This window comes from Pogoniulus pusillus, chromosome 8 (genome assembly GCF_015220805.1).
Source record: "Pogoniulus pusillus isolate bPogPus1 chromosome 8, bPogPus1.pri, whole genome shotgun sequence".
Taxonomy (NCBI): domain Eukaryota; kingdom Metazoa; phylum Chordata; class Aves; order Piciformes; family Lybiidae; genus Pogoniulus; species Pogoniulus pusillus.
The window spans coordinates 20331021-20347003 of NC_087271.1; the positions used below are offsets into that span (position 1 = coordinate 20331021).

Here is a 15983-nt window from a genome sequence, read left to right on the forward strand (position 1 = left end):
AGACTGCAGCAGAGGGGTAAAGTCCCCTCCCTGCCCCTGCTGCCCACTCTGCCGGGGATCAGCCCAGGACAGGGCTGGCAGTGCATGATGCCAGCTCAGGTCCAGCTTTTCACCCACCAGCTTGCACAATTCCTTCTCCACCCATTATCCACCCAGCATGGATTTGTGTTGTCTCAAATATTTTCTCAATTATCAATAGCAGTTGTGGAGCCAAGAGTCTGTGGCCAGACACTTCTCAGTGGTGCCCAGGGACAGCACAAAGGGCAATGGGCTCAAACTGAAACCCAGGAGGTTCCATCTGAACAGAAGGAGAAGCTTCTCTGGTGTGAGGATGCTGGAGCCCTGGAGCAGGCTGCCCAGAGAGGTTATGGAGTCTCCTTCTCTGGAGAGCTTCCAAACTCAGCTGGGCATTGTGCTGCTGGGCAAGCTGCTGTGGGTGCCCCTGCTCTAACGGGGTTGGAGTCAATAATCTCAGAGGTCTCTTCCAACCCCCACCATGCTCAAATTCTGGGATGTTGTCATGAAGTAGATTGTACCAGAATGTTCATCGTGTGCAGGATATTTCCTTCTTTCAAAGCCAATGGCCTTGCCACCCTCTCCTGACAGATACTCTACAAAGCTGTTGCATTAAAATACACTCTTTGTGCAGAAGTGAACAGAAAATGGCTTGGGCTGTTTGGGAAGGTGTGAGCTGACCTGAGTATTCTCTGCAGTCCCTCTGGCCCTGGGACTCCCCAGCAGGTGGGATATGTGACCCAAACCCTTCTCTGGGGCTGCATTTCAGACGCCTGAAGAAAACCAAAGTGCATTCAGCTGCCAAAAGCTGTGATTGAGGGAAGACCAGACCCTCCTGGGCGCCGACTTTCCAGCTCTCCCAGTTGCCTGGCAACTGGCAGTGGAGTACCAGCACTGGGGCTGGGGCCTTTCTGCAAATATTTGGTGGCATATCACAGGGTGTGTTGTCACAGCAGCTCAGAGCCTTCCAAACACATCCTCGGGGCTGTGTGTAACTCAGAACAAAGAGATGGGTGAGCTGATGCTTGGCAGGAGCTGCCACAGGAGCACCTGGGTGCTTACAAAGGGGTGCAGCTGCTGGACATCTCACCCGTGCTGTGTCTACAGCTCCTCTTGCCTGAGATCCTGAGCTGGGGGAACAAAGGACCTAGCAGCTTGCAAGGGCAGGCAACATTTTGAATATATAACTATGTGTATCACAAGCTCACAGGATGTCAGGGGTTGGAAGGGACCCAAAGAGATCATTGAGTCCAACCCCCCTGCCACAGCAGGAGCATACAATCGAGCACAGGTCACACAGGAACTGTGTGCTTTGGGAACCTTACAGTGAAGAAGTTCCCCCTTGTGTTGAGCTGGAACCTCCTGTGCTGCAGCTTCCATCCATTGCTCCTTGTCCTATCCCAGGGAGCAAGTGAGTCCCAGGGAGCAAGTGAGCAGAGCCTGTCCCCCTCTCCTGACCCCCAGCCCTCAGGTATTGATAAACATTGATTAAATCCCCTCTCAGTCTTCTCTTCTCCAGACTAAACAGCCCCAGGTCCCTCAGCCTCTCCTCCTCAGGCAGTGCTCCAGTCCCCTAATCGTCCTCGTAGCCCTCCACTGGACCTTCTCCAGCAGATCCCTGTCCCTCTTAAACTGGGCAGCCCAAAAGGTATGTTGATATGTTGTACAAAATTACAAAGACATCTATGTGCATGTTCACATATTTTATAAATGTGTGTGTATAAACATCTGTGTGTATGTAGAGAACCACAGACTTGTTTTAGTAGTTGGAACAGACCTTTGAGATCAATCAAGTCATTTTCTAGCTACCAAGGCTGGTGCTGAACCATGTCCCTCAGCACCACGTCTCTGGCTCTTTGAAACACCTCCAGGGATGGGGATTCAACCACCTCCCTGGGCAGCCTGTGCCAGTGGTTGAGAACCCTTTTGGTCAAGAACTTCCTTGTGATGTCCAACCTAAGCCTCACCTGGGGCAACTTGGAGCTATTTCCTCTTGTTCTGTCACTTGCTTCTTGGGAGAAGAGACCAACCCCCGCTTGGACCCAACCTCCTTTCAGGGAGTTACAGAGAGCCAGAAGGTTTCCCTTCAGCCTCCTTCAGAAATGTTTATCCCCATGTGTGTGGATACCAAATACATTTAAAACAATCAAAGGAGGGACAGAGCACAGAGAACCCAAGACTCCCATAGCTGGCTGGGACAATATCCTAGAACCACAGACCACTCTGAGTTGAATGATGGTTAAGCTCAATGATCTTAAGGATCTTCTCCAACCAGAACAATTCTATGATTCCATGAATGTGAACAAAACAATTTCATTGTGTCCTCTCTTCTTTCTGGAAAAATCTTCCCTAGAGCAGGCAATAGCACCACACCCTGAGGTGTGTCCTCCCTTCACTGTGAGTCTGTTATGGTGACATGCCCAGGTCCCTCCAGGTCACAGAAAAACAGCAACATGCAGGTTGGCAAAGCCCCTCAGGATCACCAAGCCCTACCTAGAACCCTACTCTACAAGAGACACCTTAAACCATAGCCCTGAGCACCACATCCAAACCACCCTTAAACACATCCAGGCTGGGTGACTCCACCACCTCCCTGGGCAGCTCATTCCAGCCCCTGACCATTCTCTCCATGAAAAACTTTTCCTAATGTCCAATCTAAACCTCCCCAGCCTCATCTTGAGGCCGTTCCCCCTTGTTCTGTCTCCAGTTAGCTGTAAGAAGAGCCCAGCAGCAGCCTCTCCACAATGTCCCTTCAGGCAGCTGTAGACAGCAATGAGGTCTCCTGTCAGCCTCCTCTTCTTCACACTAACCATCCCCAGCTTCCTCAGTTGCTCCTCATCACATCTATTCTTCAGGCCCTTCCCCAGCTTTGTTGTCCTCTGGACCTGCTCCAGCACCTCCACATCTCTCTTGTATTGTGGTGCCCAAAGCTGAACACAGCACCAAAGCCAAGTCCAAGGGGACAATCACCTCCCTGCTCCTGCTGGCCACAGCATTTTTAATCCCAGCTAGGATGCCATTGGCCTTCTTGGCTGCCTGGGCACACTGCTGGCTCCTATTCAGCTACCTGGGCACACTGCTGGCTCCTATTCAGCTGCCTGGGCACACTGCTAGCTCATTATCAGCTCCTGTCTATTACAATCTCCAGATCCCTTTCTGCCAGGCAGCTCTCCAGCCACACTCCCCCAAGCCTGTAGTGTTGCTTGGGGTTTTTGTGACCCAAGTGCAGGACTGGCATTTGGCCTTTTTGAAACTCATCCCATCACATCCTCCCTTCACATCTGCAAGGGAGACTCATCACAGTGGAGGGTCTGAAGGAACACAGAGTGAACATGCTGAGCTCTGAGAGCCAGCTCATGTCCTCCTCTAGCTCAGCAGAACTCCTGTGTCATCACCACATGTACAGATGTCAGCAAACCCAACGAGTCAGCCACTCCCTGGCACCACACCACTTGCACTTCCTATGCACCCATCTGCTTCAATGCCAGCCCCTGTGTTAGGACAATTTCACGTCAGGAGTTGATATCATCTTCATCTTCTCCAAACTGAGGACCTGCAGCACTTTGTGGGGATACTGAAAACCAGAATTCAGCTGCTTTTTTATTTTATTTACAGAATTGCTGGCAAACTGCCAAATCACCTACTTCACACCAGCCTGAGCTGTTCACAGGAATGTTTATAGGTAGGCTTGGAGAGAAACTTAAAGATCATCTGGTTCCAACCTCCTGCCATTGGCAGGGACACCTTCTACTAGCTCTGGTTGCTCAGCCTGGCCTTGAACACTGCCAGGGAGAGAGCATTCACAGCCTCCCTGGATGACCTGTTCCAGTGTCTCACCATCCTCACTGTTGCAGATGGGGTATTCTGCTGCCTTGCCTGATTTGGCGGAGGGGAGAAATTAATGGGGACGAGATAATTTTATATAAAAATATAGATTTATTAAACTCAGTATTTTGGACTCTTGCCACCCCCACCCCCTGTGTATTAATATTAAAGGATTCTTTACACGGTTATGAAAACATTCTAGGATAAATTATGTACAGGAACTTATTAATCAACTAGCAAACATTCAAACTATAAACAGAGAGAGGAGTTTTCCCCCCGTGGCAAATACCTTTTGGGGTCTATATGCTATTTGCCCAGCAGTGGGCTGAAAAATGATTCTGGTCTACGGCAGAGGCAACAGATATTACAGAGGTATTAAAGCTTTTACTCACAACTATAATTAATCAATGATCACCCTCTGGGGCTATGTCAGCCTATGCCAGTGTCCAAACTTCAGGGAATCTCTACCCATGGACTTTGAGGCTGGAATCCTCCCAGCTTGAGGGGAAAGGATGAATCTTCCCAGCTTCTAGGGAAATGGTGGTCTCTGACCTTGTTTCCTGGTGAAGATGCAATCTCTGCCTTTGTGCTGTTGGCTCCTTCTGGATGCTGTGTCCAAGGACTTCAGAGCTGGCAGGATCTCAGGTACAGGAGGAGAATATCATGCTGTCTCTGGCATGGTTCTTCACGGCCAATGGGCCAATGGTGTGTGCGTGCAGACAACCCAGAGTCTGCTTCCTGGTTATCTCAGCAGCAGTGGCGCTTACCAGGCAATGATAGGCAGCAGGCATGCAGGGTGTGCTCCGTAGGCAAAGGCAATACAGGATCTGGTCCTGATAACACAGTAGCGTGCAGATGTGCACAACTGGCTGGAGACTATAGGCTCCACATATACACACACACATATATATATATATATAGGCAGGCTTACATGAGCTCTGCAAGAAAGGTACGCAGACAGGTGAGCTGCGAGTGAGGCTCCGAGTGCGAGCAATGGCATCTGAGCCTGGGGGTCTGAGCGGCTGAGCTATCAAGGTAGCATCTGAGCGTCTGAGCTGCAAGTGAGGGTCAGAGATGAGCACGTTGTTTACCTGTGCACCCCTACTTATTGAATGTGGGCCGAGATTAATGGGCCCTTGGGCACTAGAGTGACCAATCAGGTTGGCAGTCAGCCAAACCTTACCATAGTAGGCAGAAGCTACTTGCCTGGACTTCCCCAAATATGGGGATCGCATGGGCTTACCCCAGGGAGACACAAGCTGGGTGTGTGGGGGCTTACACAACCTGTTTACAACCAGGGGTCCTGGCAGAAAAACATGTCCAGGCAAGCATAGGCATAAATAAGCCTCTTTTTGGGCCTAGAGGCTCTCTATGGCACTCACTGGAAAGAATTTCTTCCCAACCTCCTGTCTAAGTCTCCCCTCTTCCATCTCAGAGCCATTGCCCCTCATCTTATCACTGCAAGCCCTTGTCTGAAGTCCCTCCCAGCTCCCCTGTAGCTGTCTTCAGGTACCAGAAGGCTGCTCTACCTGGAGCCTTCTCTTTTTCAAGCAGAACAGCCCTGACTCTCTCAGCCTGTCCCCACGGGTGAGGTGCCCCAGCCCTCTGATCATTTTCATGGCCTCCTCTGGACCCGCTCCAGCAGTTCCATGTCCCTCTTATGCTGAGGGCCCCAGAACTGAATGCAGTGCTCCAAGTGGCATCTCAGCAGAGCAGAGGAGCACAATCACCTCCCTTGTCCTGCTGGTCACTACAATTCACCAGCATGAGGTGTTCCCCAGCTGAAGGTGACCTGAGCTGAGCTGTGACCTGAGCTAGATTCTGTAGTCCTGCTGTGGCAGGGGGGGTTGGACTCAATCTGTTTGGGTGCCTTCCAACCCATGACATCCTGTGAGCCTGTGAGCCTGTGAAGGGAGCATTTCTGTGGACACAGGCAGTAGATCAGCCAGCTGAGGAGGTGCCTTGGTGATGTTTTCGCAGCTGACAGCACAGCCTTGCTCCATGCCATTGTTGCATGACATTCCCTTTGGCACAGGAGCTATTTTTAGCCAGAGGCTATCACAAGTATTTTTCAGGAGGGCTGTTGCTGCTCCCCAGCAGAGCGTCAGATTACTGCGAGAACTCTGCTGAAACGAAGAGGATCCGTTGGACAAATGGGGAATTACAAGTCTAGACCTACCCAAACCTGCACTGGTAATTAATGCTGCTTCTTTTCATTGCCATTTTCCATCCATCCAGCTGCAGGGAGCAGACGCTTTGTGGGGAATGACTGCTGGCAGGTTGAGCTGGAGGAGAAGGTGTTGTGTTGGCCTTGCCTGACAAGAACTGTGATTTAGCATAGTCTGGGAAAGGCAACAAGCTCCTAAACTGATTTTGTCTGTGCAGTGGTGGATTTAACTGGCACTTCAAGACTTAAACTGGCACCTAGCTGGCACCTCAGACCTTTAACCTGCCAGCCATGTTGTGCTAGGCACCTGTGCCGAGGCTTAGGAAATAAGAGCTTAAAAAGAATGCAGCCTCATGTCACAGCTTTCTCTTGCTGGAGTTAAAAGCAAGGCTTTCTGATGAGGATTTGTTTGCCTTGGCTGGCCGCGGGATCAGGATACATGCTGGTATCTATGGGATCCATATGTAGCAGCACAGCTGTGTCCTTGCTGCTTGCAGAAAGAGCAGGTTGACAGCTGTAATAGTTTAGACCTTCCTTGTTGGTGCTGGAACATGTCCAGAGAAGGGCAACAAAGCTGGTGAAGGGCCTGGAACACAAACCCTATGAGGAGAGGCTGAGGGAGCTGGGCCTGTTTAGCCTGGGGAAGAGGAGGCTCAGGGGTGATCTTATTACTGTCTACAACTACCTGAAGGGGCATTGTAGCCAGGTGGGGGGTGGCCTCTTCTCCCAGGTAACCAGCAACAGAACAAGGGGACAGAGTCTCAAGTTGTGCCGGGGTAGGTCTAGGCTGGATGTTAGGAAGAAGTTCTTCACAGAGAGAGTGATTGGCATTGGAATGGGCTGCCCAGGGAGGTGGTGGAGGCACTGTCCCTGGAGGTGTTCAAGAAAAGCCTGGATGAGGCACTTAGTGCCATGGTCTAGTTGACTGGATAGGGCTGGGGGATAGGTTGGACTGGATGATCTTGGAGGTCTCTTCCAACCTGGTTGATTCTATTCTATGATTCTATTCTATTCCATGATTCTAAGACTGAGAGAAGCAGCCTGCAACTAGGTGTTTAAAAATCAAGTGTCTGGCTACTGGGACATAATGGTTTGAGTTCCTGGATTTTCTGTGTTTTGAGGTGTTTTGTGGGCCTTCTCCTCCACCTTTACTCTGCCCTCATCTTGAGTACTGCCTTCAGTTTTGGGCTCCCCAGTTTAAGAGGGACAGGGATCTGCTGGAGAAGGTCCAGTGGAGGGTTACGAGGACAATTAGGGGACTGGAGCACTGCCTGATGAGGAGAGGCTGAGGGACCTGGGGCTGCTTAGTCTGGAGAGGAGAAGACTGAGAGGGGATTTAATCAATGTTTATCAATACCTGAGGGCTGGGGGTCAGGAGAGGGGGGACAGGCTCTGCTCACTTGCTCCCTGGGAGAGGACAAGGAGCAATGGATGGAAGCTGCAGCACAGGAGGTTCCAGCTCAACACAAGGGGGAACTTCTTGACTGAAATGGTCTCAGAGCACTGGCACAGGCTGCCCAGAGAGGTTGTGGAGTCTCCTTCTGTGCAGCCTTTCAAAGCCTGTCTGGATGTGTTCCTGTGTGACCTGAGCTCAATTGTATGCTCCTGCTGTGGCAGAGGGGTTGGACTCAATGATCTCTTTGGGTCTCTTCTAACCCCTCACATCCTGTGAGCCTGTGAATGCTTTATTTTTTTGTTGTTGTTGTTGTCAGATGAATGGAAGAAGAAAGTCAGTGAGTCGTACGCCATCATCATAGAGCGCCTAGAGGATGACCTGCAGATCAAAGAGAAGGAGCTGGCAGAGCTGCAGCATGTTTTTAGGTAAAATGGTCTGGAAAGCTGTTTGTGAATTTCTTTCACGAGTGTTTGAGTTTAGTTCCTGATGTTTTATTCCAGATGTTTTATTGCAGGAGGAGGTTCTCACATCGGGAATGTGTGCTCCTCAATGTCTATTTTCGGCACTGCCATTTCTGCCCTGGGCCAGAGCCCCACAGCACAGCAGGACCAAAATTATTCATAGATTCAGGGAATGGGTTGGGCTGGAAAGGACCTCAAAGATTGTATGTGGTGCTTAGGGCTATGCTTTAAAGTGAATCTTGCAGAGTAAGGTTCTAGGTTGGACTTGGTGATCCTGAGGGGCTTTGCCTGCCTGCATCTTTCTCTGACTCTGTGATCATCTACTTCCAACCCCTGTGCCATGGGCAGGAACACATTCCACAAGACCAGATTTCTCAAGCCCTCCTCCAACCTGGCCTTGAACACTTCCAGGGAGGGGGCATCCACAACTTGTTTGGGGACCCTCACTGGAAAGAATTTATTCCTGATCTCCAGTCTAAATCTCCACTCTCCCAGCTCAGAGCTGTGTCTGACCAACTTGCTAACCTTCTGTGAGGATGTAACCAGGTGGACAGGTGATGGAAGAGCAGTGGATGTACTTTACCTTGATTTCAGTGGAGCATTTGACACTGTCTCCCACAGCATCCTTATAGCCAAACTGAGGAGGTGTGGTCTGGGTGATGGAGTAATGAGGTGGATTGGGAACTGGTTAAAGAAGTCAGAGAGTTGTGGTCAATGGGACAGAGTCCAGCTGGAGGCCTGTAACTAGTGGAGTCCCTCAGGGTCACTACTGGAACCAGTATTATTCAGTGTGTTCATCAGTGAGCTGGATGAGGGCACAGAGTGCACTGTCAGCAAGTTTGCTGGGGACACCAAGCTGGGTGGAGTGGCTGCCACAGCAGAGAGTTGTGCTGCCATTCAGAGAGACTTAGGCTGTGAGTTGGGCAGGGACACATTGAATGAAGTTCAACAGGGACAAGGGCAGAGTCTGGCATCTAGGAAGGAACAACCCCAGGGATCAGTATAAGTTGGGGACTGAGCTGCTGGAGAGCAATGAAGGGGAGAAGGACTTGGGAGTTGTGGTGGCTGGAAGGATGGCCATGAGCCAGCAGTGTGCTCTGGTGGCCAGGAGGGGCAATGTCATTCCGGGGTGCATTAGAAGGGCTGTGGTTAGTAGGTCAAGAGAGGTTCTCCTGCCCCTCTACTCTGCTCTGGTGAGGCTGCACCTGGAGTACTGTGTCCAGTTCTGGGGCCTCCAGCTCAGGACAGGGAGCTGCTTGAGAGAGTCCAGCACAGAGCCACAAAAATGATAGAAGAAGTTAAACATCTTCCTTATGAGGAGAGCCTGAGGGAGCTGGGGCTGTGCTGCTTGGAGAGGAGGAGACTAAGGGGTGACCTCATTCATGTTTCTAAATATGTAAGGGGTGAGTGCCAGGAGGCTGCAGCCAGGCTCTGCTGGGTGATGCCCAGTGACAGGACAAGGGGCAATGGGTGGCAGCTGAGGCATAAGAGGTTTTTTTCCCTGTGAGGGTGACAGAGCACTGGAACAGGCTGCCCAGGGTGGTTGTGGAGTCTCCTCTCTGGAGATATTGAAAACCTGCCTGGATGTGTTCCTGTGTGATGTGGTTTAGGAGATCCTGCTCTGGCAGGGGGGCTGGACCAGATGAGCTTTGGAGGTCCCTTCCAGCCCCTGACATGCTGTGATTCTATGGTTGCTCCTCATCCTATTGCTACGAGAGCCTTCTCTTCTCCAGGCTGAACAACCCCAACTCTCACAGCCTAGTGGCTGCTAATTACTAATGACATTATTTCCCAGCAAACACCTATGTGCTTTTGTAAATTAAACAGCCCTAAGGGGATGTCTGCTCTTGGTGTGTTCTTTTCAGGGTTGCTCATGTGCACCTGCAGGCAGGGATGATGCTGAAGTCACAGGTTTTTAACAAAGACAGAAGCAGATTATCTGCTGCCAGTGGATTTCAAGTTCATAATCCAAGCCACTTTCTCAGGACAGCACAGACCAGCAGCCAGGTTCACCCAACCAGGCAATACCTTCTCTGACAAGCTCATTGACTGTAGGCAAGTAAGAAAATCATCAGGTAAATAACTGCAGGCATCAAAACCACTTGAAATAAAAAAATAGAGGATTCTAATCAAAAATACATCACAAGCTCAGGAAAGCCAAACCAGTCATAAAAAGCATTCCTTGTGCTCGCTTTCAGCTAGGAGAGGTAGCTGTGCTTGAGCCTATTAGGTGAAGGAGGGCACTGGGCTGTCACTGTGGTACACTGAGCACACTGGCCATGATGCAATGAAGTGCTTCAGTACTTGGCTCATTCTAAACTTCCTCAGAAGTTAAACTGTCTTAAATTATTTGAGATGAGGAAGACAAGTGAATTCAGCCCCTGGAATGAGCTGCCCAGGCAGGTGGTGGATGTGTTTAAACACCCTGGATGTGTTTAAAGGTCATTTGGATTGTGGTGCTTGGGGATATGATTTGAGGTGAATCTTGTAGAGTAGGGTTCTAGGTTGGACTTGGTGATCCTGAAGGGCTTTGCTAACCTGCATCTCTCTGTGATTCTGTGATATGGTGAAAGTGCTCAATTCCTACTCTAGGCAGAAGACCAAATGTGGAATTGAGATGTTCAAGAAACATGTGGCCATGGCACACTGGGACACGGTTTAAGGGCCATGGTGGGGTTGGGTTGCTGGTTGAACTCCATGATCAGTCTGGAGAGGAGAAGGCTCTGAGATGACATTCTTGTGGCCTTTCAGTATCTAAAGGGGTCCAAAAGGAAAGCTGGGGAGGGACTTTTTAGGATGTCAGGCAGTGACAGGACTGGGGGGAATGGAACAAAACTAGAAATGGGTAGATTCAGACTGGATGTTAGGAAGAAGTTCTTCAGCATGAGGGTGGTGGGGCCCTGGAAGAGGTTGCTCAGGGAGGTGGTGGAAGCCTCAATCCTGGAGGTGTTTAAAGCCAGGCTGGATGAGGCTCTGGACAGCCTGGTCTAGTGTGAGGTGTCCCAGCCCATGGCAGGGGAGTTGGAACTGGATGATCTCTGTGGGCCCTTCCAACCCTGACTGATTCTATGATTCTATGATCTTGGAGGTCTCTTCCAACCCAAACAGCTCTACGATTCTATGAGAATTGGCTGCCAGGTTAGCAGAGCTTTGTCAGCTTAGCTCACCAGCTGAGCTTACTGTTGGTGTCCCCCTTGATAAACCAAAGTCTCCTCCTGAGACGAAGAGCAGTGCTCCTTCCATGGAAGGGGTGGGAATTGAGATGCTGGGAACCTTGCACTGGAAAGGTGAAATTTTTTGTCAGGCTTGGGGAAGCAGCAAGTGATCTGTCAGCCTGTCAGTCTCTGAGGGCTGCCTCCCTCATGGGTGAGGTAACCTGTCAGGCTAGTGAGCATCTCAAACCCAGATCATGCCCGGGTGAAAATCAGTCTGGACTGCACAAAATACTTTCCTACAGCAGCAGTGGTTGTTTCCAGAAAACTTCTTATCTCTGGCTTTGAGCAACCTGAGCTAATGGAAGGTGTTGTTTTGGACCTTAGGAAAAAGTTTTTCACAATGAGAGTGGGCAGGGACTGGAATGAGCTGCCCAGGGACGTGGTGGAGTCACTAACCCTGCAGGTGCTAAAGGGTGGTTTGGATGTGGTGCTAAGGGCTATGGTGTAAGGTGAATCTTGCAGAGCAGGGTTCTAGGTTGGCCTTGGTGATCCTGAGGGGCTTTGCCAACCTGCCTGTTTCTGTGACTCTGTGATTCTCTTTCCTAAACCATTTTGCAATGCTGTCCTTAAAAGACTACCCTAACAAAAATTGAGAAGTCCAGATTTTACTTCCTTAAAACCTGCAGTTATGGCAGCAGAAAGGCATCAGGAAGACACTCAGACAAGCCTGGCTGTTGCACAGGCATTGGAGCCAGTTGTCATGGTCAGTGTCAGCCTTTTAATTGCAGCTTTTAATACAGAAAACTTTCTTTGCAGTGTTTTCCCACAAACCCATTAAATTCTGCTAGTTTACAAGAACTCAAGCTGTAGTGAAATTGATTATCAGCCAGAAAACAAACTGAAAGCTTTCATTACTATTTTTCAGGCTGAGAAAGGAGGAAAATTTCACTCCCTGGCTATAAATGGTAAACCCTGGATTCTTAAGCACACATTGAGGGCTGGGCATGTGAATTTTTAACACAGTTTAAAGATGGAAATTGAAGCAGGAGATGTGACCCAAAGGCATGATGATGTTCTGTGCTTTGGGACTTGCAGACTTCAGCCTTTGACTACAGCCAGGTGGGCACTGCTGGGCATCAGTGCATAAAGGGTGCAGCAAAGATAAGAGAACCCAAAGGATCTTTTGAGGCATTGTAACACGGGGGTCTTCATCTCTGGACACATTCCAAACCTGCTTGGGCATGTTCCTGAGTAACCTTCTCTAGGTAGGGTGGGTGGACTGGATGATCACAGGCTCACAGGATGTCAGGGGTTGGAAGGGACCCAAAGAGATCATCAAGTCCAGCCCCTCTGCCACAGCAGGACCAAACAATCTAGCTCAGGTCACACAGGAACACATCCAGACAGGCCTTCAAAGGCTCCACAGAAGGAGACTCCACAACCACTCTGGGCAGCCTGTGCCAGTGCTCTGGGACCCTTCTGGTAAAGACATCCCCCCTTGTGTTGAGCTAGAACCTCCTGTGCTGCAGCTTCCATCCGTTGCTCCTTGTCCTATCCCAGGGAGCAAGTGAGCAGAGCCTGTCCCCCCTCTCCTGACCCCCAGCCCTCAGGTATTGATAAACATTGATTAAATCCCCTCTCAGTCTTCTCCAGACTAAACAGCCCCAGGTCCCTCAGCCTCTCCTCATCAGGCAGTGCTCCAGTCCCCTCATCATCCTCACAGCCCTCTGCTGGACCTTCTCCAGCAGGTCCCTGCCCCTCTTAAACTGGGCAGCCCAAAACTGAAGGCAGAAAATCTCCAGAGGTCACTTCAAACCCCCACCAGTCTGTGTGATTCAGTGCATATGGTCTAGTGGTCATGGAGATGTTGGGTAGAAGATTGCACCTGAAGATGCACTTGAAGATCTTAAAGGCCTTTTCCAACCTTAGTGATTCTCCAATTTTAAGATCTTGTTTCCCAGAACCTGGAATTCATTTACCCTCAGCTGACCCCAAGAGAAAGCCTGAGGAATGGCTGCGCCTCCTATCGCTGTCATTAATCACAGCTTGTCAGAGAGGAGCTGCACAAAGATAAAACACATCTGAGGAAAGAGAGTTTATTTTTTTACTGAGTAAAACATTTTCCACGTCAGTACAGTGGAAGTGGTAGACAAGGGACTGGCACCAAGCAGAGGGAATGTGATTGGAATGTGTGAAAAAAAAAACGTTCCACGCACAGCAATTTACATTTAGGACATAAAAATCAGCTTCCTTAGAGTCTGGCTCCCATCTTCTACACAGCCACGTAAAAATTAATCTCTGTTTGGGCAAAATAAGTCCAATTTTGTCTCTAGTTTAGCTAAGTTTAGGATGTATAGACTGAGACTGAATAGCAGGCGCGCTCAGAAGACAATAAATCTGCCTGCTCGCTTGAGATCAGTGAAGTATCTCTCCACTTAGAGTGTAAAGTGGGCATAAATTTAGCCTTGTGTCTCCAAAAAGCTATGCTGGGATTTCTCTTTCAAATGTTTTCCAAATGAAAGAAGCTGTGCTAAAGGATGACAACAGTAATCAACTGTAAAATCTCTTTTTTTCAGCTCTGATGAAGCCTTCTGCAAAGTCAATTTAAATTACCGCACGGAAAATGGACTCTCTCTCCTTCATCTCTGCTGCATCTGTGGGGGTATGTGCTTGATGCTCTTCAAACCTACTCTTTGCATGGCTTCTGATTCCTACTGGATGTTAGGAAGAGGTTCTTCACCATGAGGGTGGTGAGACCCTGAAACAGGTTGCTCAGGGAGGTTGTGGATGTCCCCTCCCTGGAGTATCTGAAGGGAGCCTACAGGAAAGCTGGGGAGGGACTTTTTAGGCTGTCAGGTAGTGTTAGGACGGGGGGGAATGGAACCAAGCTAGAAATGGGTAGGTTCAGACTGGATGTGAGGAAGAAGTTCTTCAGCATGAGGGTGGCGAGAGCCTGGGAGGTGTCCATGCCCATGGCAGGGGGGTTGGAACTGAATGGTCCTTGTGGTCCCTTCCAACCATGACTGGTTCTATGATTCTATGATTCTAGCTGGGAGTTGCCAGCAAGGGTCTATCTCCTGTGGGTTTCCACCTGTGTTTGCTGACAGCTGGATAAACATCTGTAAGCTTTACTCTAGGCTCTGCTGATAGGAGCATGAGTCAAGTTCCACCAAACCCCGTTGGAGGTGACTCTGTAGACCAAGGGTTGTGGTTGATGGTGCAGAAGAGCAGCCTGAGAGGGGATCTGATCAATGTTCAGCAAGAGATAAAGGACACGTTGGGGGCAAGAGGATGGGGCCAGACTCCTGTCAGTGGTATTCACTGACAGGACAAGGGGCAGTGAGCACAAACTGAAACCCAGAATCACAGAATGACAGAATGCCAGGGGCTGGAAGAGACCTCCAAAACTCTTCCAGTCCAACCCCCCTGCCAGAGCAGGATCTCCTAGAGCATATCACACAGAAACACATCCAGCTTCCTTGGTGTGGGGGTGCTGGAGCCCTGGAGCAGGCTTTCCACAGAGGTTGTGGAGTCTCCTTCTGTGGAGAGCTTCCAAACCCATGTGGTCATTGTGCTCCTGGGCAGCTGCTGTGGGTTCCCCTGCCTCAGCAGTTCTGTTGGACTGGGTGATCTCCAGAGGTCCCTTACAAGCCATACCATGTAGGACATCTCAGTGCTGAATTCTGCACATGCTGTGGGCTCCAGGAGAAGGACCCTTGGACAGACTGAGGGCTGGGCACATGAGGTTCAACAAGGCCAAGTGCAGAGTCCTGCACCTGGGGAGGAATAATAAACTGCATCAGTACAGGCTGGGAGGTGATCTGCTGGAGAGCAGCCCTGTGGAGAGGCATCGGGGAGTGCTGCTGGATAACAGCCATGGCACAGCAGTGTGCCCTTGTGGCCAAGAGAGCCAATGGGATCCTGGGGTGCCTTAAGAAGAGTGTGTCCAGCAGACCAAGGGAGGTTATCTTCCCCCTCTGCTCTGCCCTGCTGAGACCTCAGCTTGAGTACTGCCTTCAGTTTTGTCCTCCTCTTTTTAAGAGGGACAGGGATCTGCTGGAGAAGGTCCAGCAGAGGGCTGTGAGGATGATGAGGGGACTGGAGCACTACCTGAGGAGGAGAGGCTGAGGGACCTGGGGCTGTTTAGTCTGGAGAAGAGAAGGCTGAGAAGGGATTTAATCAATATTTATAACTATCTGAGGGCTGGGGGTCAGGAGAGGGGGGACAGGCTCTGCTCACTTGCTCCCTGGGATAGGACAAGGAGCAATGGATGGAAGCTGCAACACAAGGAGGTTCCAGCTCAACACAGGGGGGAACTTCTTGACTGGAAGGGTGTCAGAGCACTGGCACAGGCTGCCCAGAGAGGTTGTGGAGTCTCCTTCTGTGGAGCCTTTGAAGGCCTGTCTGGATGTGCTCCTGTGTGACCTCAGATAGACTGTATGCTCCTGCTGTGGGAGGGGGGTTGGACTTAATGATCTCTTTGGGTCCCTTCCAACCCCTGACATCCTGTGAGCCTGTGACCCAGCTTGAGCAGGCTTTTGCCAAGCACACACCACCTTTATCTCCAGAGCTCTGGAAATGCCTGGGGTCTATTTCATGGTAATTAAAAGAAAAATAGCTCAAATGCTTTAGTGAAAAACATCATCTGAGTGCATTTTTGCAATAGAAAATCAGGGTATGCAAGAGATGATATCTTCTGGGATGCTCAAAGAGACAGTGATAGTGGAATTTTCCACTCAGATCCACACTGCTGCTCAGTGTTCCTCACAGGCTCCCCTGGCTCAGGAAGAGGCTCTGTGATGCCATTGCCAGCAGGAATGGGCTGAGCAGCACAGAGAGGCTTCAGCTGTGTAGAGTGCTCATTGCTAGCACACACCAACCCTCTGCTCCATTTCACTTAGATGCCATCATGGAGGAGGGCCTGATCCTGCGCCGCTGAGAGCCAGGTGGATCTTTGCTCTTGA

General features: G+C 50.2%; 1 protein-coding gene across 2 annotated transcripts in view; it reads left to right on the forward strand.

Annotated features, from left to right (window-relative positions):
• LOC135177483 (serine/threonine-protein kinase TNNI3K) overlaps positions 1-15983 on the forward strand; it is a 108386-nt gene that overhangs the window by 7523 nt on the left and 84880 nt on the right. Inside the window, exons 1-3 of one of the 2 annotated variants that reach the window (XM_064147510.1) lie at positions 5975-6033; positions 7720-7828; positions 13596-13681. In XM_064147510.1, the coding sequence (XP_064003580.1) occupies positions 5994-6033; positions 7720-7828; positions 13596-13681 (235 nt within the window). In that variant the 5' untranslated portion in view covers positions 5975-5993. Of the gene's footprint in view, positions 1-5974; positions 6034-7719; positions 7829-13595; positions 13682-15983 lie in introns of those variants that run through there. The other variant, XM_064147509.1, reaches the window with a different exon arrangement.